The following is a 25,411-nucleotide window of genomic DNA, read 5'->3' as shown; positions in this document are numbered from 1 at the left end:
TTTGTGGTAGAGCACTCGGTGACGGGCGGGGGAAACCAGCAGATACTCACGGATCCCTTGAGGGAGTCGATCTCACAGGTGTAGGTCTGGATCTGGTGACGGAACTCCATCGCCTCCTGCTTTGCCTGGCGCAAGGCATCATTGTTCTTGGTCGCACTCTGATTCAGATCTGCTACCTGTGACCAGAGACGAGGGAGGGCAGGCAGTGAATCATGGTGGTCCGCCTCAAACTCTGACCCTCTTCTCCCATCGTACAGCAGCCCCTCCTTATGGAAGTAGCACCCTCCCATCACCACCCGCACTCTGACACTGTATTGAATCCAGCCATGATCGGAAGCTTATTTTGATGTACATACACCGATGGACCCCCTCACCCAGGCCAGGCTGCCATCAGGAAGAAGGTATGGAAACCTCAGGACTCTCACCAGCAGGATCAGGGACAGTTATTCCCCTCAACCATCAGACTCTTGAAGCAACTGGGATAACTTCACTCAGCTTCACTCGCCCCATCACAGCACTGTTCCCACATTCCACGGACTCACTTTCAGCAACTCTTCATCACATGTTCTCAATAATTATTATCTCCTTTTTTCGTTTGTATTTGTACAGCTCATTGTCTTTTGCCCATGAGTTGTTTGTCCATCCTTTTTCATTGCTTCTGTGGATTTACTTGGTATGAGCACAATAAGTGAATTTCAGGGTTGTATATGGTCATATATTTCTACTTTGACCATGTGACAAATAAATTAATTTTTTTAAAAACCTGCATTGCACATTCTCTGACTGTAGCACTATATTCTGCATTCAATGTTTCTTGTTACTCTTGGTGGACGTATATGGAATGATGAGTCTGGATGGCACACAGACAAAAGCATTTAGACCACAAGACCAAGGAGGAGACCCGGGCCATTCAGCCCAACATGTCTGCTCTATCATTCCATCATGGCCCATCATCCCTCTCAACCCCATTCTCCTGCCTCCTCTTCGTAACATCTGACACTCTTACTAATCAAGAATCTATTAACCTCCACTTTAAATATACCCAGTAACTTCAGCCTCAGACTAGATAAACTCCCCCTTATATCTGTTCTAAAGAGCCATCCTTCTTTTCCAAGGCTATGCCCTCTGGTCCTAGGCTTTCACACTACAGGAAACATCCTTCCCACATCCACTAGCTAGGCCTTCCAAAACTGCTCACAATAATCCAAGTGCAGCCTGACCAGTGATTTATAAAGCCACACATCACAACCTTGCTTTTACAAGGGATGATTGATAAGTTCGTGGCCTAAGGTAGATGGCATCAATTTTAGAAAACCTAGCACATTTATTTTTCAACATAGTCCCCTCCTACATTTACACACTTAGTCCAGCGGTCGTGGAGCATACGGATCTTGGAGCTCCAGAAAGAGTCCACAGCAGGGGTGATTGATAAGTTCGTGGCCTAAGGTAGAAGATGAGTTATACAGCTCTCGCTACATGCATGTGAAGTTCAATTCTTTGAGTGATTATGCAGGAAGTTTGAAGTTGATAACTCATCTCCTTCTACCTTAGGCCACGAACTTATCAACCACCCCTGATGAGAGCAGGCCCACAGCCTCCGCGTCAGAGCAGAATAAACATCACAAAGCAGTGAGCAGAACCAGCCCAATCCCGACACACTGCCTTTTCAATCCATCTAGGCCCAGACCATTCCGCTCTCTAGGCCCAGACCATTCCGCTCTCTAGGCCCAGACCATTCCGCTCTCTAGGCCCAGAGAAATATGTATATAATTAAACAACTAGTGCAAAAAGAGAGCCAGAAAAAAAGATCCGATTAGAATGCCTTCTCTGGCACAACTGCAGAACTTAGCGAGATCATGAAACTGCGAATAAAGGATCTGTATATGGCCCTTTCACTTCAATATGTTTTGGGCCCGGACCCAGCCACCACGTTTCGGTCCATACAGACATTTCCAAATCAGCCCGACACTTAGATCAATCAAACCTTGCTTCCAGTTTAGGTGGATAGGCTCCAGTCTGCTCGCTCCAGCTCAGACACCATCCTGAACATGCCTCAACCTCACTCCCATGCACGTTGTGACCCTCAACCAGCTTTTACTCACCTCTTTATTGTTCGCAATGAACATTGACCATAATTATTTACAGAAAAAGTTTATTGATAAAGTACTTGGTTGGATATCTTACTTTGAAAACCACCAGTAAGTTGTCACTCGTCCTCAGTAGCGCCATCTTAAACCAGAACTATATTTGCCATATACAGATCCTTTATTCGCAGTTTCATGATCTCGCTAAGTTCTGCAGTTGTGCCAGAGAAGACATTCTAATCGGATCTTTTTTCTGGCTCTCTTTTTGCACTAGTTTAATTTAATTATATTGTTACGAAGGATGAACAACTCTTATGGGCAGAAGGGTGCAGAGTTGCCCATGCCATTGGAGAATCGCAAACTGTTACTATTTCGATGCTGCTAACGAGAGAGTAAGAGAGACAAAAGGAAACAGGCCAGGACATTTGTTCCTGATAACAGTCTGAGAGAGAGTTATGTTTATCCACCATGTTATGACTCCCGAAAGACTTATGGCTGCGGGGAGGGCTGTTTACGTGGTACCATCCTGCTCATTAAAATTAAATCCTGCACAAGTCCTGCAGTGACACTGGACTGCAGCCAATTACCTTCTCTGCTGACCTGACCATTCACTGGAGTTTTCAAGTATTGTGAGAGGATGTGGCACCAAACCAGACGGTAATGGCTGTCAGTAATTGATTCAGACAGAAGGAAACCATTCAGCCCATCAGTTGGGAAAGCCATGCTGGGTTGGCATCATCCACCAATAATCCAACACAACAGGTGGAGAGTTCCAACCTTGACCCCACAACCCCCTCACTGGCAAACTGACCACCACCCTCCCACCCATTCCATCGTTGGAGCTCCTTCCCCACCGGATGACACAGCGAGCCCACCCCTCCTTCTCACCCTCCTACCTCCCACCACACCAACCTTGGACTTGTACCACTCCTCGGCCTCCTGGACATTTTTGGCTGAGATGGACTCGTACTGTGCACGGATATCACGCAGGGCGGCTGTGAGGTCTGGTTTGGCCATGTCGATGTCCACATGGACCTGCTGCTCCTGGAGCTGAGCCTGAAGTTCCCGCAGTTCCTGCAGGAAGGAGGAAGGAGGGGGAAGAGATGGTTAGAGAGCAAATCCCCAACCCTTTTCTTGGAGCTCCCTCACTCTCAACTCAAGGTTGAGTCAAGAACTGTAGGTCATGGGTGAAGGGTGAAAGGTGAAATATTTAAGGGGAAGATCTTCACTCAGAGGCTGGTGCACGTATGGAATGAGCTGCCAGTAGAGTTGGAGGATGTGGGTTCAGATTATGATTCATTTATTTATAATACGCACTTCAAAACATACACTGAAAGATGTCAATAGGGTTGAAAGAGTACAGAGAAAATTTACAAGGGTGTTTACAGGAAGGGAGAGAGTGACAAATAGCAAAGCCTCAGACTCACCTCCTCATGCACCTTTTTGAGGAATGCGATCTCCTCGTTGAGGGACTCGATCTTCCGCTCAAGTTCCAAGCGGACCAGTGTGGCTGCATCCACATCCTGTGAGAAGGAGAGGCAGCTGCCTTGATTAACTCTGTTGCTCAGTAAGTTGACACCAACTGCCAGCTGTCTTAAGCACATTCAAAAATAACGTAGCCAGCATCCAGATACTGATCCTGGGAAAACAAGGCCACCCAGGGACACATTTCAGTGCCATTACACCACAAGGTATAGGAGCAGAATTGGGCTATTTGTCCCATTGAGTCTGCTCTGTCGTTCCATAATAGCTGATTTATTATCTCACTCAACCCCCTTCTCTTGCCTTCTCCCCATAACCTGTGACTCCTTTACGAATCAAGAATCTATCGACTTCCGCTTTAAATATACCCAATGATATGGCCACCACAGGTGTCTGTGGCCATGAATTCCACAGATTCACCATCATCTGGCTAAAGAAATTCCTCCTCAACTCTGTTCTGAAAGGAAGTCCTTTTCTCTGAGGGTGTGCCCCCAGTAATAGACTCCACCACTATTGGAAACATCCTCTCCACATCCACTCTATCTGTGCCCTCTGGTCCTAGACTTCCCCACTATAGGAAACATCCTCTCCATGTCCACTCTATCTGTGCCCTCTGGTCCTAGACTTCCCCACTATAGGAAACATCCTCTCTACATCCACTCTATCTGTGTCCTCTGGTCCTAGACTCCCCCACGATAGGAAACATCCTCTCCACATCCACTCTATCTGTGCCCTCTGGTCCTAGACTTCCCCACTATAGGAAACATCCTCTCCATGTCCACTCTATCTGTATCCTCTGGTCCTAGACTTCCCCACTATAGGAAACATCCTCTCCATGTTGACTCTATCTGTACCCTCTGGTCCTAGACTCCCCCACTACAGGAAACATCCTCTCCACATCCACTCTATCTGTGCCCTCTGGTCCTAGACTCCCTCACTACAGGAAACATCCTCTCCACATCCACTCTATCTGTGCCCTCTGGTCCTAGACTCCCCCACTACAGGAAACATCCTCTCCATGTCCACTCTATCTGTGCCCTCTGGTCCTAGACTCCCCCACTACAGGAAACATTCTCTCCGCATCCACTCTATCTGTGCCCTCTGGTCCTAGACTCCCCCACTACAGGAAACATCCTCTCCACATCCACTCTATCTGTGCCCTCTGGTCCTAGACTCCCTCACTACAGGAAACATCCTCTCCACATCCACTCTATCTGTGCCCTCTGGTCCTAGACTCCCCCACTACAGGAAACATCCTCTCCATGTCCACTCTATCTGTGCCCTCTGGTCCTAGACTCCCCCACTACAGGAAACATTCTCTCCACATCCACTCTATCTGTGCCCTCTGGTCCTAGACTCCCCCACTACAGGAAACATCCTCTCCATGTCCACTCTATCTGTGTCCTCTGGTCCTAGACTCCCCCACTATAGGAAACATCCTCTCCATCTCCACTCTATCTGTGCCCTCTGGTCCTAGACTTCCCCACTATTGGAAACATCCTCTCCACATCCACTCTATCCTTTCAATATTTTTCAATCAGATCCGTCCACCATCTCATTCTTCTAAACTACAGCAAGTGGAGGTCCAGAGCCATCAAATGCTCCTCACACATTAACCCTTTCATTCCTGGGGATGTTCTCCTGAACCTCCCCTGGACTCTCTCCATCACCAGACATCCTTTCTTAAATAGGGGGCCCAGAACTGTTCACAATACTCAAGTGCAGTCTGACCATTGCTTCAGCCATTGGCAGGACAAGCCTCATTTTCTGTTGACCCATTTCACACCAGCATCTCCGTAGCAGTGAAGGACTTTATTTTAAGAAATTTAATAAAATAAAATTGATTAAAATACATACAAGAAATAATTTCATGGTGATTGGAGGAGAGTATCGGGGAGATGGCAGAGCAGTAGGTGCGTGAAACACCCTACCAGGAGTGGTGGTAGAGGCAGGTACGTTAGGAACAGTTAAAAGAACAACATCGAAAGGTACAGCACAGGAACAGGCCCTTTGGCCCACAATGTTGTACCAAATCTATTAAATCAGTAATCAAATGGTCAACTAAACTAATCTCTTCTGCCAACACAATGTCCAGATCCTTCCACTTTCCTGACATTCAGGTGCCTACCTAAATGTCTCGTAAAAGGAATCTACCTCCACCGCCACACAGGCAATGCATTCCTGGGGTGAAACTCATGGATGAAAGAAAAATTAAGGGCAATGTAGGAGAGAAGGGTTAGGTTGATATTAGAGTAGGTTAAAGGTAAGAACATTGAGCCAAAAGGCCTGGACTGTTCTAAGTTCTATATTCTAAATTGAAAACGAGTTCATTTCCAGTTGCCACATTTTAGGAAGGATGTAGAGGCTTTGAAGAGGGTTTAAAGGCTTTGGAACAGGTGCAGGATGTTGGAGAGCAGATGCTGGAAGTCTGCAGCAACACAAAGGATCTCGGCTGGAACATCGGCGGTATACTCCTCTCCATAGAAGCTGCCAGACCTGCCAAGTTCCTCCAGCATTTTTCGTGTGCTGTTCTGGATTTCCAGCATCTGTAGAATTTCTTGTGTTTACATGTAGGAGATTTCAGTCCAGATGAAGGGCCTCAACCTGAAACACAGACTGTTCGTTTCCCTCCATAGATGCTGCTTGATCTGCTGAGTTCCTCCAGAGTCCTTGTGTGCTGTTACTAGGATACCACCTGAACTAGAGGGCACGTGTTACAAGAAGAGTCTGAACAAAGTTGTCTGATTTTCTCTGGAGCATTAGTGGCCAAGAAAAGCTCATAAAATTATATGAGGCATAGGTCATAAGGGACAGGAGCAGAATTAGGCCTTTCAACCCATTAAATCTGCTCTGCCATCATGGCTGACTTATTATCCCTCTCAACCCCATTCTCCTGCCTTCTCCCTGTAACTACTAATTGCCTAAATAATCAAAAACCTATCAACCTCCTCTTTAAATATTCACACTGATTAACCTCCATGCCTGACTGGCAATGAATTCGACTGTTTCACCACTTCCCAGCTAAAGAAATTCATGCTCATTTCTGTTCTAAAGGGACATCCTTCTATTCAGAGGCCCTGGCCTCTGGTCCTAGACTCCCCCACTAATAAAGATATATAGGGTAGACAGCAGGTACCTTTATCGCAGAGATGAAATGTCTTATATCAGAGGGCATTCATTTAAAACGAGAGAGGGAATGTTCAGATGAGATATGTGCGGGAGAAGTTTTCTTTTTATATAGAGAGTGGTGGGTGCCTGGAATCCAGTGCCAGTGGCGGTGATGGAGGTGTTCAACAGGCCTCTCAAGTAGGCCCATGGAAACAGAGGGGTATGGACATTTTGGAGGCAGAGGGATTAGTTTAATTAGGATTCATTAGCTTATATAGCACCACACAGCATTGTGGGCTGAAGGGCCTGTTCTGATGAATGGCTTTCTTTACTTTCAGTGCTGTTCTGTACCCTCACAGGGCAATCAGTTCTGTGTGCTTGCAGTGTTAGCACCTTTAGAGTACCACAAACATCTGCTACTCATGTGCCCTCCTCGGACAATACAAACTTGTAGGCTTTCAGAGGCTTCTACGCAGGCTTGGCCTCTCAATGTCTGAAGGTGGAAGGACATGATCTCTTCTCCCCTCTCCCCCTGGGCAGAAGATAGACAAATCTGAAAGCACGTACCACCAGGCCAAGGACAGCTTCCACCCACGCCCCCCCCCACCCCCCCCAGCTGTTATAAGGCTTTTGAACAGACCTCTTGTATGATAAAACTGACCTCACAAACTACCTGGCATGACCTTTGCACCCTATTATTTACCATTGGACTTTCTCTGTAACAATGCACACAGTGCCCACTTTATTAGGCACACTAGTACACCTGCTCATTAATGCAAATATTGAATCAACCAATCATGTGGCAGCACTCAATTCATAAAGGCATGCAGACATGGCCAAGGGGTTCATTTGTGGTTCAGACTAAATACCTGAATGGGGAAGAAATGTGATCTGAGTGACTTTGACCGTGAAATGATTGCTGGTGCCAGACGGGGTGGTTTGAGTATCTCAGAAACTGCTGATCACCTGGAATTTTCACACACAACAGTCCCAAGAGTTTATTGAGAATGGTGTAAAAAACAAAAAAAAAAAACAAAAAACATCCAGTGAGCAGAAGTTCTCTGCACAAAAATGTCTTGTTAGTGAGAGCGGTCAGAAGAGAATGGCCAGAATGGTTCAAGCTGACAGGAAGGTGAATGCAGCTCAGGTAACCACTCGTGACAACAGTGATGTGCAGGAGGGCATCTATGAATGCATCACACTTCAAACCTTGAAGTAGATGGGCTGTAGGAGCAGAAGACCACGAGCATACGCTCAATGGCCACTTCATAGGGGTACTTAAAGTGGCCAGTGAAAGTATATTCTGCATTCTGTCATTGCTTTTCCCTTTGAACCACCTCAATGAAAGTGCTGAGGTATGGCATGCAAAATGAAGGTTCTCACCGTTATATTGGTAGATGTGACAACAAATCAATAATAATGCTATATCAGTAATAAATCAATACTAATGTCCTTCCCTATAAAGCTTTAGCATTGGCTGCAACACCATTCAGCACGTACTCCTGCAGCCTGGAACGTGCCAGTTGGCAGCCCTCCCTTGTGGGCATCTCACTGTGCTGGAGACCAACAAGATTCGTCCACAAACTTGACTTTGTGACCAAGTTTGTGGAAGATACACAGATCAGTGGAGGGGCAGGTGACATTGAGGAAACAGGGAGTCTGCAGAAGGACTTAAACAGAATAGGAGAATGGGCAAAGAAGTGGCAGATGCAGTAGAGTAGTAGGGAGGTATATGGTCATGCACTTTGGTAGACGAAGTAAAGATCAAGTTTTCCTAAACAGGGAGCAAAGTCAGAAATCGGAGGTGCAGAGGGACCAGAAAGTCCTCGTTCAGGATTCCCTAAAGGTTGAGTCAGTGGTGAGGAAGGCAAATGCAATGTTAGCATTCATTTCGAGAGGAATATAAAAGTAAGGATGTGATGCTGTGGCTCATAAAGCATTGGTCAACCACACTTAGAGTATTGAGCAGCTCTGAGAGCCTTAGCTAAGAAAAGACATGTTGGCATTGGAGAGAGTCCACAGGAGGCTCATGAGAGTGATCCAGGAATGAAAAGGTTAACATACGAGGAGTGTTTGATGGCTCTAGACCCGTACTCACTGGAGTTTAGAAGAATTGGGGGGGGGGGGTGGAAATCTCATTGAAATCTATCAAATCTTGAAAGGCCTTGATAGGTTGAACATGGAGAGGATGTTTCCTATAGTGGGAAGTCTCGGACCAGTAGACACAGCCTTCTATGACTTATGGTCTAAGTTTCAGGCAAAGTGGAATGTACCCTGGGAATCAGTAAGCAGTGGCAGAGTGGACACCTTTCAGGGCACAGGTTGTGGGAGAGGCAGCCAGCAGAGTGAAGGAGCTTCCTCACACTGGACCACTACAGGCTCATGGTGAGAGGTGGAGGGCAAAAGATCTCCAAGAGTCTATCCAAACCCAACCACTAAACACTGAACACCCACGAGCTGGTGCCTGGAGCATTTCATTGCATTGCTCTTCCAAGATGCCCACTGATCCCATGCCCTTCCATTAGCCAATCAAAGCAGCAGTTGCTAGAAGAGCTTAATAGGTCATTTGACCCAGTGAGTCTGCTCTGCCATTCAGTCATGGCTTGTGTCAGGAGATGAATGATTATCGTAGGATCACCAGTTTCTGTCCTGCTCTGGTTGCCATGGTATTCACCCAACAACCAAGTTAACCAGCTTCCTCTCCATTTCTGCTATGGTTCCTATAACGAAAAAGCTATGAGGTTCAGGGGCACGATCAGATGCAGGACTTACATGTCGGAAAGCAGCCAGGTTATGCTCTGCCTCCTCCTTGAGTTGAATCTCCTCCTGTAATCTGCAAGAGAAGAGAAAGTCCAGGTCATCACCACCCGAGTCTCTGTCTTCCCCCTCTAGCCTGACAAAAAGTTCAGTAAGTTACGTAGGGCACTGATAGGGTAGACAAACTCTCTTTCTCGAGGTAGAAATGTCAGGTACAGAAGACACGGTAATTCAGGTGAGGGGGAAATTTTAAAGGAAGCGTGTGAGCAAAGATGATTTACATAGAGAATTTTGGGACTCTGGAAAGTGCTGTTGGGGTGGTGATGGAAAGAGCAGCTTGTCTGTTAGATAGACACATGAATACACTGGGAATGAGGGAATTTGATCTTGAGTAGGCTAAAGAGAATTAGTCTAATTCAGCATCACATCAAGTGCAGACTTTGTGGACTGAAGGGCTGCCGTCTGTTTCGTACTGTTTTTTTAAAATTATTTTTACCTAGAGATGCAGGAAGGTAACCACTCCCCTCTGGCCCACAATGCTCAATTACACCCATGCGACCAATCAGCTTCAGAGATGGGAGCAAAATTAGCCCATTCAGCCCACAGAGTCTGCTCCAGGATTCTGAATGGCTTTGGGACGTGGGAGGACCCTGGAACACTTAGAGGAAATACACGCGGTCACGGTGAGAATGCACAGACAGTGGCGGAACGGAATGGGAGTCGCTGGCGTCTTAGTGGTGTTACACTAATTGCTACACTCTCATGCCACCCTATATTCTGTTTATGTTCTGATCCTCATTATGCTGATCTGAAAGACTCACTGGGTCAATTCAGACGCATTTAAGGGTCAGTCATACAGTGCACCTGGAGTCATAGAAGCAGGTTATTTGGTAGTCAGCCTGGAGCCAAACACCAGTGTACACCGGGTTACAAACACCCGAGTTATGGACACTGCTACTTACAAACAAGCTCCTGTAAGGTCATTCATTTTAAAGACAAACATATGAACATATATACACCTGTCCACTCATCTCTCCCCTCCCACCTTCTCCCTTTCCCTTACTTGCTTTTGATGCTGTTTATTATGATACCGATGAGATACTAGCAATTACAGACAACGGAATCTGGAGCCACAAACAGACTGCTGAAGGAACTCAACAAGTTGAGCAGCATCTATAGGGAGGGGTGAAGGTGTTGTTGACATTTTTGGGTTGAAACCCTGCATCAGGACTTAATTCCAAACTGTGTACAACTCCTACCCCCCCCCCCCCCCCCCACTTCAGAACCTGAGTAAAAGGGGAAAAGTAGTTTAGATTAGGACTTCATTTCCTGGAGCAAAGGAGAATAGAGGAGAGATCTTATCGGCATGTACAAAATTACGAGGGGCATAGATTGGGTAAATGATTGCAGGATTTTTCCTCTCGGGTTGGGTCAGACTAGAACCAGAGGGGATAAGTTAAGGTTGATAGGTGAAATATTTAAGGGAAACCTGAGGGGGAACTTCTTGATTCAAAAGGTGGTGAGAGTGTGGAACAAGTTGCCAGCGGAAGTAGTGGGTGCAGGTTCAATTAGACCACAAGACCTTAAGATATCAGAGCAGGACTAGGTCATCCAGAAACTTTGCTGCCCTGACTAATCAAGAGCCTATCAACCACTGCTTTAAATATACCCAATGACTTGGCCTCCACAGCCACATGTGACAATGAATTCCACAGATTCACCACCCTTTGGTTAAAGAAATTCCTCCTCATCTCTGTTCTAAAGGGGCACCCCTCCATTCCTAGGCTGTGCTCTCTAGATTCCCCCACTATAGGATACATCTCCATGTCCACTCTATCGAGACCTTTCAATATTCGATAGGTTTCAATGAGATCCCCTCCCCCCCATTGTTCCAAGCTCCAGCAAGTACAATCCCAGTCCCATCAAATGTTCCTCATGCATTAAACCTTGGCGTACAGGAGGTGAGGAACATTGTCCAGAATTGTCAGGATTTTCCTGGATATGAAGGGCTATGGCCAGAGTGCAGTTAGGTGGAACTAGGCGGAATATCAGGCCAGCACGGATTAGATAGACCCAAGGGCTAGTTTCTGTGCTGTTTTATGATTCTATGTCTCTACAAACTTCAAAAGCACATTAAAAGTACAAGGTCCTGTCCTGGAATTCTACCCTCTCTCTTCTTTTAAGATCTCAATAACTCTGGATTCCAGGCCTCTTGACAGATGGGCAGGTCCAGTTATTTTTAATCACCACTTGCTAATTCATTCAGCTGCAACATTCCCCTGGCATTCCTGATGGAATTAGTTCATGAGCCCTTGCTGGCGCCCTGGAAACTGGCCCTATTTTTGCCCTTGCAAACCAGTCCTTGTCTCAGCTGTCCACAGCCTCGGGTCCTCGCTATCTTATCTTCTCTGTCAGTCACTCTTTGTGCAACCGTCTCTTTTTATGTCCATCTTAATGCACCACGGTGGCCAGTAACTAAGTCTCCAGCTCCTGTCTGTGTGGATTCAGGTGCCCAGTGCATGGGCTGGTGTATTATTTCTTTATTTGGAGAGAGAGGCCCTTCTGGCCCAACGAACTGCACCATTCGAACCCACTGACTTCAGTCTAATCACAGAACATTTTACAATGAACAACTTACCAGCATGATTTTGGACTGTGGGAGGAAACCAGACCACAAGGAAGAAACCTCCTGGGTTCACAGGGAGAACATGCAACATTGCTTATAGAAGACGCCTGAATTGAATTCCATACTCTGGCGCCCTGAGCTGTGCTAGTGTTGTACACTAGTGTACCATGTGGTACACAGAATGCAGAGCTGTGCTGAAAAGTGGCAGATGGATTCCAACCTGAAAAAGTGTGAAGTGATTCACTTTGGAAGATCCAATTAGAAGAGAATGGGGTTGAGGGGAAAATAAATCAGCCATGTCCTAACAGCAAAGGAGACGCTTAATTGAATGGCCTAATTCTTCTCCTTTGTCTTATGGTTGTAATGGCAGATTCTTAGCAGGTGGAGGAACAAATAAATCTTGGGGTCCACGCCCATAGATTCCTCAAAGTTGTCACGCAAGTTGATGTGTTGGTTAAGAAGGCATATGGAGTGTGGGCCTTCATTAGTCAGGGGACTGAATTCAAAAGCCATGAGGTAACGTTCAAAGTTAATTTATTATCAAAGTACATATACATCACCATCTACAACCCTGAGATTCATTTTCTCGAAGCATACTCAATAAGTCCAAAATAGAATAATAATAGTAATAGAATCAATGAAAGACCACACAAATTTGGGTTTTCAACCAGAGTGTAAAAGACAACAGAGTGTGAAAGTACCAAAAGAAAGACTTATTGAGAACATGATAAGAATAGTCCTTGAAAGTGAGTTCATAGATTATGGAAACATTTCAAGTGAAGTTATCCCCTTCGGTTCAGGAGCCTGATGGTTGAGTGATAACTGTTCCTGAACCTCGTGATGTGAGTTGTGAGCCTCCTGTACCTTCTTCCTGATGACAGCAGCGAGAAGAGAGCATGACCTAGGTGCTGGGGGTCTGTGATGTTGGATGCTGTTTTCCTGTGACAACGTTTTTATAGATATGGTGGATGGTGGGGAAGGCTTGACTTGTGATGGACTAGGCTGATCTACTACCTTTCGTAGGATTTTCCATTCAAGTGCATTGGTAGTTTCCATACCAGGCTGTGATGTGGCCAGTCAATATACTCTCCACCACATATCAAGATTGTCAAAGTTTTAGATGTCATGTTGAATCTTTACAAACTCCGCCCCCTTTCTGTGCTATTTCAAGGGAGGTGACTGGTAGTATGCCACAGGGGTGGTGTTAGAACCTTTGTTATTCATTATTTATACAAATGACAGACAGAAATACACAAGGCTTGATCAGCAAGTTTGCAATTGACACAAAATTATGAGGGATTGTTGACAGTCAGAAACGTTATTGTGGATTTGCAGGGAGATCATGATCAGTTAGGGAAGTGGGATGAAGAGTGGAAAATAGATTTCAATGCAGGTGCATGTAAGGTGATGGATTTTGGAAAGTCAATCCACTGTAGGATTTATACTGTGAATGGAAGGGCACCAGGGAGTGTAACGGAACAGAGCGACCAAGAAGTACAAGTTCATAGTTCTTCAATAACAAGTGGACAGGGTGGTGAAAAGGGCATTTAGCATGCTGGCCCTCAGTCAGGCCATTGAGAAAACTAGTTTGGGACATTATGCTGCAATTGTACAGGTCATGAAGGGGAGAAGGTAGGACATTGGGGCCGAGTGAAAAATGGATCAGCCATGATGAAAAGGTAGAACAGTCTCGTTGGGCCAAATGGCCTAATTTTGCTCCCATATCTTCTGGTCTTATAGCCATTGGTGAGGCTGCACCTGGAGTACCGTGTACCATATGGTCACCCTGCTATGTGGCTAAACAGGAGAGACTGCAGAAAAGATCTATGAGGATATTGCCAGGTCTAGAGGGCCTGAGTTACAGGGAAGGGATGGCCAGACCAGGTCTTTTATTCCTTGAAATGTTGAAGAACGAGAGGCTACCTTACAGAAATTCTTGAAGTTATGAGCGGCATCGATGAGGAGGATGGCAAGATGCTTTCCCCAGGGTAGGGGAGTCCAAAACTAGGGACAGATATTTAGGGACAGAGGGGAAACTTTTTTTTAAAAAAGGACCTGAGGGACAACTTTTCATCCAGAGAGTGGTGTGAGTATGGACCAAGATGCCAGAGAAAGTGGCTGTGGCAGGTACAAGAGCATCTTTGTGGGAGAGGTGGAGCTTAGAGACATATGGCCCGAACACATGAGATTGGGGTTAGCTGGGTGGATAATGTGGTCAGTACAGACTGACTGTGCCAGAAATCCTGTACATGGAACACTATACTGCAGTATAGGCTCTTCACCCCTTGATGTTGTTCCAACCTCTTAATTCACTCAAAGATCAATCTAGCCCTTCCTTCCGCATAGCCCTTCATTTTTCTTTCATCCATGTGGCTATCAAAGAGTCTCTTAAATACCCCTAATGTACCTGCCTCTACCGCCACCCCAGCAGGGGTTCCACAAACCTCCACTCTCTGTGCAAGAAGTCTACCTCTGACACCCCCCCCCCCCCCCCCCATACTTCCCTCCAATCAGCCTGAAATGATGCTTCCATGTATTAGCCATTTCCACCATGGGAAATAGTCTCCAGCTGTCCACTCCTTCTATGCCCCTTATCATCCTGTACACCTCTGTCCGGTCACCGCTCATCCTCCTTCACTCCAAAGAGGAAAGCCCTAGCTCCCTCCACCTATTCTCATAGGACATGCTTTCCAATCCAGGCATCATCTTTGTAAAACTCCTCTGCACCCTCTCTGAAGCTTTCACATCTGTCCTATAACAAGGTGACCAGAATTGGGCACAATACTCCAAGTGTGGTCTAACCAGGGCTTTAAAGAGTTATAACATTACTTTGCAGCTCCTGAACTTAATCCCCTGACTAATGTGTTGCAGGTCACCCCGACACGTCACCAAACTCTCTGCGAAGAACTTGCCTCTGACATCTCCCCTATACATTTCTCCAATCACCTTTCAAGGCTGCGTGAAATTTTGTGTACGATTAAATAGAAGATTAGCTTTATTGGTCACATGTAACGATGAAACATACAGTGAAATATGTCATTTGTCAAATCGGCGAGGATGTGCTGGGGGCAGCCCGCAATTGCCACCATGCTTCTGGTGTCAACGTAGCGTGCCCACAACTCACAAACCCTGACCTATACCTCTTTGGAATGTGGACGGAGACCAGAACACCCCGAGAAACCCCGCATGGTTATAGCGGTGAGAAGGCATCGGCAATGTTTTATTATTAAGCGGGGCTGGTGGATCAAGACAGAATTGGACAAGTTTTCAAATAAGCCAGAGTCACAGTGCAGACTATCAGACAGGCTCATGTAACTTTATCGCAGACACTATTGTAAGCAGACAGGCAGGAGGCAAGAGGAGAACAACAGACGGTTGTTCCAGCTATCCCTGCAGCACTTGTCCTAGAGAGGAAATGTCAGGTTATTTCTGACGAGCCATATAAAGCCCTTCAGTCAGTCTGGTTTACCATATATAGGGAACTGGCTGGAGGAGAAGAGGGAGGAAGGAGAGAAGAGAGATTCCATCAGATAACAGAGGCTCAGAAAATAAAACCACTCAAAGGAGTCAGAGTCTGAGGTTGTATCGCAACCAGAGATCTGAAACTTAGAACAAAGAAAAGTGCAGTACAGGACCAGGTCCATCAGAAAACACCATTGATGACTAATCCCATTTTGGGATTAAAATCTCAGATCTTAAAATAAGGGAATTTAATCCCAAAAGCTAGTAATAATCCCTAAACAAGATACAAGGGATAAATTTTATCAGAGTATGTTAACAGTCATCGATCAAGTGGACAGCCAGATACTTCTCCCCCAGGGTGGAAGTGGCTAATTCTAGGGGCATAATTTTAAGGAGATTGGGGGAAAGAAAAGGGGATGTTAGAGCTTTGTTTTAAAAAATATACACAGAGAGTGGTGAGTGCATGGAACACGCTGGCAGGAGTGATGGTAGAGTTAGATACATTGGGGACATTTAAGAAATTCTATGCACATGGATGATTGAAAAATGGAGGGCTATGGGGGAGGGAAGGGTTAGATTGATCTTAGGGTAGATTAAATGGTTGGCACAACATCGTGGGTCGAAGGACCTGTACTGCGCAGTACAGTTCCAGCTTCTAGCTTGGGTTTGAGGATCTGCTAATTTATAATTCAGAGATGCGAGAGGCTGCAGAAGCCGGAATCTGGAGCAAAGAAAAGATCTGCTGCAGGAACTCAGAGTCAAGCAACATCTGTGGGAAGAAGGATGGTCAATGTTCAGGTGGAAAAATGCCTAGGAACCATCCATCATGCAGCCTCCACAGATGCTGCCTCAGCCAGAGTCCCTGCAGCAGATCGTGTTTTATTCCAGAATTCAAAGGAGTTTGGTGTGAGATACATCTGCTGCCTCTTCCTGCTTACGTTCATTTACAGCAGGCCATGAGATTTCCCCTCCATACCACCCAAACAGATCCTCGGGATTAGAATCAGAGTTGCATGGCACCATAACAGGTCCTCCAGCCCACCTGTCCATGCTGTCCTCTTGAGCTGGTCCTACTTCCCCAAATTTGGCACATATCCCCCATATCCTTCTAAACCTTTCCAATCCATGTACCTGTCCAAGAGTATTTTTAAACATTGTAATTGTACCTGTCTCTACCACTTCCTCTGGCAGCTCTTTCTGTATCCCAATACCCTCTTATGAAAATGTCTCTTATCAAAGATTAGTTTTATTTATCAGGTGTACATCAAAACATACAGTTAAATGTGTCGTTTGCATTAACGACCACCATTATCCTAGGGTGTGCTAGGATACACTTCCAGCACCAACACAGCAAGCCCACAACTTACTAACCCTGACCTGTATGTGTTTGGAAAGTGGGAGGACGCCCACATAGTCATGGGGAGAATGTACGAACCCCTTACAAACAGCGGCAGGAATTGAACCCCGATCGTTGACCATTGGTGCTATAAAGCATGATGCTAGCCACTATTGTGTGTGTGTCTTGTCAGTGTGCCTTGAAGATGTCTCACAGCGGAGATGTACGAGGGTGACAAAAGAGACCGCAGATGTTGGAATCTGGAGTAAGAAACAATCTACTGAAGGAATTCAGTGGGTTGAGCCACATCTATGGACAGGGAAGGGTATGGATAATCAACATTTTGGGCTGTAACAGTCCAGATGAAGGCCTTGTCCATTTCCCTCTACAGATTCTGCCCGACCCATTGAATTGGTCCAGCATCTTGTTTGTTGCTCCAGATTCCAGCATTTGCAGTCTCTTGGGAATGGACAGCAGACTGCCTTCACTTACCGTACATTAGTTGTCCAGGTGGGTTCATACAACCATCTAGTACAGGCATTTCCAACCTGGGGTCCACAGACCCCTCAGTTAATGGTAGGGGTTCATGACATAAAACCCTGATCGAGTACTTTCATGATCTAATTCCTGATTTATTCAATGCCAGGGAGCCCAGATCAGTATACTGAATCTTGTCTGTTGGTACAGTAACATAACCAGCTACATCTTCCTGGGGCAATGCATGAACAGAATGAAGAGAGACCACAGAAGGCCTGTCCTCGGCAGAAAAGGTTAACTATAATATTTACTGATGGATAAACAACCTTCGGGCCTAGACTCAACACTAACCCTTAACAAGAGTAAAAATGTACCACAGAACAGTAGTGCAGCCTAACACTGTACAGAAACAGCGATCTACGACTGGGGTTCAATTTCCCCTGCTGTCTGTACGTTCTCCCCGTGACCATACAGGTTTCCTCCAGTTGCTCTGGTTTCCTCCCACAGTCCAAAGGCCTACACATCAGGGTCCGTATGTTGGCGCTGGAAGAATGGTGATACTTGCAGGCTGCCCCCAGTGCAGACTGTGTACATCATTGACACAAATGATGCATTTCGCTGTATGTCTCGATATACATGGGACAGATTAATCTAACCTTTATAGGCCTGTATGTCTTGGCTGAGCCAGTAACTACAGTGCACTGTTGCTGCCAATGTTCACTCTAGAGAAGAGCTGTGCCGACCAACCATTCCTCTGAGCAAGAATGATTTATTTAAAAAACTGCATGGCACTTTAATTTTTTTGTAATATTTAGGAAGAAAATTGAAAATCACATACTTTTGATTTGTTATTAATTGAATGGCATAATGAAATACAGTACAAAGAAACTTTCACATTTCATAGCTTTTACTTGCCTGTCTTTTTTTTACAAATCCATTGTCTACAAACACTGTCCAGATTAATTTTGCAGCTTGATGAAAGATACATCTTAATCCTCATTGGATCATCCAAATGTTCTACTTCTGGTTTGTTTCTGGATTTACAGTTGATGCAATTCATAATAGTAAATCCACATTTGCAGTCAGCACTAGAAGCTTGATCATTACAGTTATGTAGAAACATAGAAAATAGGTGCAGGAGTAGGCCATTTGGCCCTTCGAGCCTGCACCGCCATTCAGTATGATCATGGCTGATCATCCAACGCAGAACCCTGTACCTGCTTTCTCTCCATACCCCCGATCCCTTTAGCCACAAGGGCCATATCTAACTCCCTCTGTTCTAATGATGTCAACAAGTTTCTTTGTTTCTGAGCAGGTAGTTCAGCATATCATTGAATGTCTTAACTGAACCAGTCTCAACTTTTTCCAGAAATGACAAATTTGAAATCACAGTATTGCTGCAATTTTCTTAAAATTATATTAACATTATAAAAGGAAAATGACAGCTGCATGACAAGGAAGGCTATGTGCTCAGGGCATTTCGGTTACTGTGTGGCTGCAGCTTAGTGACTGTTGCGAGAAATGCTGACCCTCCCTCTGCCTCCACGGATGCTGCCCGACCCACTGCGTTCCTCAAGCAGTTGATAGAGTAAAGTCACTGAGGACTACAGCCCTTCAATCCACCTGATCGAAGCCGATTTGACCTTTTGCCTAGTCCCATCTACCTACACCACACCATAGTCATGGAATCACAGCAGGTCATTTGGCCCATCTAGTTTATGCTGAACTGTTATTCTGCCCAGTCTCATTGACTCGATGGGCCGAAGGGGCTGTGTCTGTGCTGTAGTGTCGATAACTCCATCTGCTTGCAAGGCAGAGCTGAGGACAAGATGAAACAGTTTTGATGGAATTGGACCTTTGCTGTACATGTGAGTGAGTCAGACACCTATTATATCAACGTAATCGTAACAGGTGTAAAAAGGCTTGCAATGAGACGTGTCCATTCCAGATATACAACACATCACCTTCCAAGAATGAGACCAGCTCAGTACAGACACCTGGAGACCCTGTGATGGTGGCATAGCCTCACAAGAGTTTCTGTTCTTCCAACATTATTTGTTGTTTGATATGAGAGACAGAGGGGCCGGGGGCGGTGGTAGAGGTAGAGGCAGAGGCATTAGGGCCATTTAGATAGGCAGATACAGGCAGATGAAAGAAAAATGGAGGGCTATGTGGGAGAGAAGGATCCGATTGATCTTGGAGCAGGTTAAAGGGTCAGCACAACCGAGTGGGCTGAAGGGCCTGTACTGTGCTGCATTAACAACAGTCACAGTGACTTTGAGAGGGGTTCCCGGAGCTAAGTTCCTGTATAACCAGACGCAGGGGTGGTACAGTGATACAGCAGGAAGAGCCACTCCCTCTGTTCTGGAGACCTGGGCTTGATCCTGACCTCCGCTGCTGTCTGTGTCGAGTGTGTATGTTCTCCCAGTCACTGTGTAGGTTTCCCCGGAATGTTCCCGTTTCCTCCCATATTCCAGAGGCTTGCTGATGGATAGGTCAATTGCCCCCGAGTGTGCAGGTGAGGGATAGGATCTTGGGGAGGGGGCAGCTGAGGGAATGTGGATAGAATAAAATGTGCGGCATCAATTTGACGCCCATTGCTGAACAGTACAGAAACAGGCCCTTCAGCTGATTTAAAGATTAGCTTTTTGTCACGTGTACATTGAAATGTGCCCCTTCTGCATCATTTACCAACACAGCCCGCAAGTGATATCTTGCTTCTGGTCCCAACGTAGCATGTCCGCGTCCGTAACCTGTACATCTTTGGAGTGTGGGAGGAAACGTAGCAGAAAAGGGCAGAATCCTTACGCACAGCGACGGGAACCGGAGCCTGATGGCAGGCACCGTAAAGCGTTACACTCACTGCTAGGCTACCGAGCCAAGCTGGAGGCGGGACAGGTATCGTCTCGCTATCTGTAACGTCCTGTTGCCCGCAGTGTGCGCTATGTTCTATCGCTAAGCCATATCGCTGTGGTCCATGCGCGGTGCTCCAAGTTCAATCATAACTTATTTATAGCGCACTTTTCATACACACTATGTAGTTCAAAGTGCAAAATTCAAAATGCAAACAAACGTGAAAATAAAAGACATATAGGCATTAGTTAAGAGCAAGGTAAAATAAATAGCTTTTGAGCTGAAGTTGAAAAGTGTCAACGGCGTCTGCGTGCTTCCCTTATAGTTTTAAGTATTAAGTTCCTCAGTTTAGTACTGTAGTTAAAAAAATGATCTGCCAAATACCTTTTGAGGGAGATTATTTTAATTTAAGAGACTTGCGAAAGAAGACCCGCGAGCGGAAGCAGGATTATAAAACGAAAATAACTTGTGATGCTTTCTGGTCCCAGACCATTAACAGCGGATGACCATGACCAGAACGGAGTGTCCAGTGGGGACCAAAGGTGAGTGAGCCGCCTCAGACAAGTGTGGATTAGAATTCAATGCCCCCTTACCTCTGCTTGAGTTTCTCCAAGTCGTCCGCCAGGTTGTCCCTCTCCACCTCCACCCGCAGCTTCTCGTTGGTCAGGGCGTCGATCTGGCGGCGAAGCTCCCTCATCTCCTGCTCGAAGAGATCATTGACCCTGCCGGGCTCCTGCCCCTTGAGCCGGTTCATCTCGACGACCAGCACCTTGTTCTGCTGCTCGAGGAAGCGCACCTTCTCGATGTAGCTGGCGAAGCGGTCGTTCAGATGCTGCATCTCCGCCTTCTCGTTGGTGCGCGTCTGGATGAACTCCTGGTTCAGGGCATCCGCCAGGTTGAAGTCTACCACCTCATAGCCGCGGCTTGGAGCCTTGACCCGGTAGCTGCCGCCGTAGGAGGGCATGGAGCTGGTCTTAGACATGAGAACTCTGGAGCTCAGGTTCCCTCCGCTGAAACGCCCGCTGGAGTAGGAAGCCCGGCTTAGCTGCGGGGACCCCAGGACATTCCCACCGAAGACCCTCCTGTAGGAGCTAGTACTGGTGGCCGAGAAAGCCATGGTGCCTAGCTTCTATCCCCTGCACTCTCTCCCCTCTCCCTACCGCTCCTTCAGCAGTAGCTCCAAGGATCTGACCAGGCTCCCCAGCGAGCCTCCACTTTTAATAGGCGGCTCAGAGGAACGCCGCAGGCAACTCCTGGGTCCTAGTGCTCCTCGGCTCAATTTAACATTCCCCCCCCCCCACCCCCGCCCAACTGTCCGACAGCGACATCGCTATAAACAAATGGTTCGGTCATTGTCACACGGTGGTGGGAGGGAGTAATGCGGAGAGGAGAGAGGGAAGGGAGGGGGAGGAGAGGGGTTGGCTGCTGTATTTCCAGAAGGCCATAAGAGATAGGAGCAGAATTAGGCCGGTCATTCATGGAGTCTGCCCCAACACTCCATCATGGGTAATTTTTTTATCCCTCTCAACTCCAGTCTCCTGCCTTCTCCGCATAACCTTGGACACCCTTACTTCTCAACCTCCGTTTTAATTATACCCAAAGACTTATCCTCCACAGCCATCAGTAGTATTGAATTCCACAGATTTGCCACTAAAGAAATTCCTCATCTCTGTTCTAAAGGAGCGTCCTTGTATTCTGAGGCTGTGCTCTCTGGTCCAAGACTCTCCCGCTATAGGAAACATTCACTCTATCTTAGCCTTTCAATGTTCAATAGGTTTCAGTGAGATTCACCTGGAGGGGGAGGGGGGTTTAAACTCCAGCCAGTAGCTACTGCACTGTTAGGCAACACTTCATTATTCTGGCTCCTTCCCCCTTCGGTTTCCAGTCCCATACTTGAACCAAACGGCAGAACCACATTCACTACAAATTAGACCTGTCCAAGATCTTATACAACTTCAACATAACATTCCAGCTCCTCTACTCAGTATTTTGATTTACGAAGGCAAATGTGCCAAGAATTCTGTTTACAAACCATCCACTATACCTGTGACGCCACTTTCATGGAATTCTGGATCCGTATTTCTAGATCCCTTTGTTCCGCTGCACTCTTCAGTGCCCTAATGCTCTTCGTGTAAGTTCTACCTTGGTTTGTCCTCCCCAAGTCACACTTGTCTGCATTAAATTCCACCTGCCATTTTTCAGCCCAGGTCCAGATCCTGCTGCAAGCTTTGATAGTTTTCCTCACTGTCCACTACACTGCAATCTTGTCATCTGCAAATTTGGTGATCCAGTTTAACACATTATCATCCAGACCATTGATATAGATGACAAACATCAACCGACCCAGCACCGATCCCTGTGTCACACCACTAATTACAGGCCTCCAGTCAGAGAGACAACCACTCTCTGACTTCTCCTGTGAAGCCAATGTCTAATCCAAATTACCACCTCATCCCGAGCGTCAAGCAATTTATTATATTATCCTTATGTATGAAACTCCAAACGCCTTTACTTGAGCCATTTCTGTTTACATTTTAGAGTCATTCTCTCACATGTAGTTTGTCACTTTAGAATAAATTAATTTCTAATCCACTGAGGAGTGAAACTAAATATTTTTGCAGAATCTTGGCCAGCACCCTGGCACAGAGGGTAGAGCCACTGCCTCACAGCTGCAGAGAGACAGGTTCGATCCCAGCCTCCGGGGTTGTCAGTGTGTGGAGTTTGCACGTTCCCCCTGAGACCACGTGGGTTACCCCCAAGTGCTCCTGTTTCCTCCCACATCCAAAAGCCAAGAGGTTGGAGGTTAATCGGCCGTAGTAAATTCACCCTCAGTGTGTGGGTGAGGGGCGGAATCTGAGGGAAGTGGATGAGAATGGAGGGAGAATAAAATGGGTTTAGTGTAAATGGGTGGTTGATGGTCAGCACAGATTCGATGGGCTGAAGGGCCTGTTTCTGTGTTAATTCTTAGAGTTTCTCTTCATTCCCATCCACTGATTGGTGGCCTCTGGTTGATGTGAGAAGGTGTTCAGGAACACAGAGCTGGCTTTTGGAGGTGGCACTGCAGTTATTGTAATGATTTACAGCTCCAGCGATAAGGAGTTTTCAATAAGGAGTTTATACCTTCTCCCAGTGACCGCATGGGTTTCCTCCAGGTGCTCCACTTTCTCCCCGCATTTCAAAGTAGGCCAATTGCTTACATGGGTGTAATTGGTCAGCGTGGGCTCAGAGGGCCAGAAGGGCCTGTTACCATGCTGGATCTCTAAATAAATTGTATTTCTAAATTCACTTCAGGCTGGGATAGGGAAAGTTTAAAGGAGGTGTGTGGGACAAGCTTTTACATGGGGGTGGTGGGTGCCACGAGGAGTAATGGGCACAGATATGACAGTGGTGCTTCAGAGGCATTTAGACAGGCACATGAATATGCAGGGTTAGAGAGATCAGGGTCTTGTGCAGGCAGAAGGGATTTGGTTTCATCTGGCATTGTGTTCAGCACAGATATTGTGGGCTGAAGGATCTGTCTGTTTCTGTGCCGTCCTGTCCCACTCACTGAGTGCTTTATCACTTACCTCCTTTCATAATACATTGCCGTCTACATTCCAGAGTCACTCTGTCTCATGTAGTTTGTTACCTGAGTATAAATTAATTTATAATCCTCTGATTGTAGAACTAAATATTTATGTAGAATCTTGGCTGGCATAGTGGCACAGTGAGTACCACACCATCGTACCAGTCCTGACTTGAGAGCAGCAGGTCTGTCTTGGGTTTACTATCCCTGTCTCGAATTCCCCGGGGCTCCCTGGGCTGTCAGGTACTGGTCTTAGTGAGTGAGGAACTGTCATGAGCCCTGCAGCCTTGTGCTCCTGTATTTGTTAATCATTATGAATGAATCTGCAGAATGCTCTGCCACAGACTGCAGTGGAGGCCATGGGTGTATTTAAGGCGGGAGTTGATAGTTTCCTGATCGGCCAGGGCATCAAAGGATATGGTGAGAAGGCAGGTGTATGGGGTTGAGTGGGATCCAGGATCAACCATGATGGAATGGTGGAGAAAACTCAATGGGCTGAATGGCCTGACTCTGCTCCTACGTTTTATGCTGTTATGGTTGTCTTATCTGGAGTCGTTAAGCCCTTGTGCTTTCTGCTTAATCTTGCCAAGTTTATCTTAAGGGGCACAAGTTTTCTGCGTTCTGTAACTAGTTAAATCGGACTCACTATTAGCGCTTATTGTGGGGTCCTTGTGTTTCAAGAATGGTTCATCTCGCGGTGTCACTCGGTCAAGTTCTGGTGGAATTTCTAAGAATAAACTCTTGTTGCTGTCTCTACAAGGGAGTCTGTCATTTCTCCGCACCTGGATTCAGTCGTCTGTCAGCGTACACCATGACACTGAACTGTATCAGAATCAGAATCACTGACGAATGTCATGAAATCTGTTGTTTTGTGGCAGCATTGCAGTGCAGTACATTAAAAATTATGACTATAGGTTACAATATGAAATATAAAAATCAATAAATATTATGGAAGGAGAGCAAACCAGTGAAGTAGTGTTCATGGGTTTATGGACTGTTCATAAAGAGTCATAAAGCATTATAGCACAAATAGGCCCATGCTGAACTGTCATTCTGTCCAGTCCCATTGCCCCACACCTAGACCACAGCCCTCCATACCCCTGGCTATCCGTGTACTTATCACGTTTCTCTTAAATATCGCAATCAAAGCCACATCCACCACTCCATCTTGTTCCACACTCGCACCTTCCTCTGAGTGAAGAATTTCTCCCTCAAAGTTCAAGATTCAATGTAAACTTATTATCAAAATTCATACATTCCTCCATAAACGACCCCGAGATTCATTTTCTTGTGGGCATTCACAGTAAATTGAAAGGAGCACAACAATGAAAAACTCACACAACAGAGATGGGCAAATAACAAATGTGCAAAAGACAACGGACTGCAAATACAAAAAGGAAATAAAATATAATAATTAATAATAAAGAAATAAATAGATGGATAAATATCAAGAACACAAATTGTAGAGTCCTTTAATGGAGTCCATTGGCAGTGGAATCAATGGAGTGTTGGTGAGTGCAGTTGTCCCTCAGATTCTACTTAAATATTTTACCGTTCACCCTTAACCCATGACCTCTGGTTCTAAACTCACCCAACCTCAGTGGAAAAGGTCCACTTGCATTTACCCTCTCCATACGCTTTGTAATTTTGTATACCTCCAT

The 25,411-nt window shown here is 46.0% G+C and overlaps 1 protein-coding gene across 1 annotated transcript in view; it reads right to left on the bottom strand.

The window, feature by feature from the left end:
• desmb (desmin b) overlaps nt 1–21,396 on the bottom strand; it is a 30,205-nt gene extending 8,809 nt beyond the window's left edge. Inside the window, exons 1-5 of the mRNA XM_073046204.1 lie at nt 20,779–21,396; nt 9,447–9,507; nt 3,512–3,607; nt 2,997–3,158; nt 51–176 (exon numbers count right to left, since the gene is read on the bottom strand). Coding sequence (XP_072902305.1) covers nt 51–176; nt 2,997–3,158; nt 3,512–3,607; nt 9,447–9,507; nt 20,779–21,302 — 969 coding nt within the window. The 5' untranslated portion in view covers nt 21,303–21,396. The remainder of the gene's footprint in view (nt 1–50; nt 177–2,996; nt 3,159–3,511; nt 3,608–9,446; nt 9,508–20,778) is intronic.
• Between the last annotated feature and the right edge of the window lie 4,015 nt (nt 21,397–25,411).

Source organism: Hemitrygon akajei, chromosome 5, assembly GCF_048418815.1.
Source record: "Hemitrygon akajei chromosome 5, sHemAka1.3, whole genome shotgun sequence".
Lineage (NCBI taxonomy): Eukaryota > Metazoa > Chordata > Chondrichthyes > Myliobatiformes > Dasyatidae > Hemitrygon > Hemitrygon akajei.
Note: the sequence above shows the minus strand (reverse complement) of the source record. Positions and strands in the feature narration are given on the sequence as shown.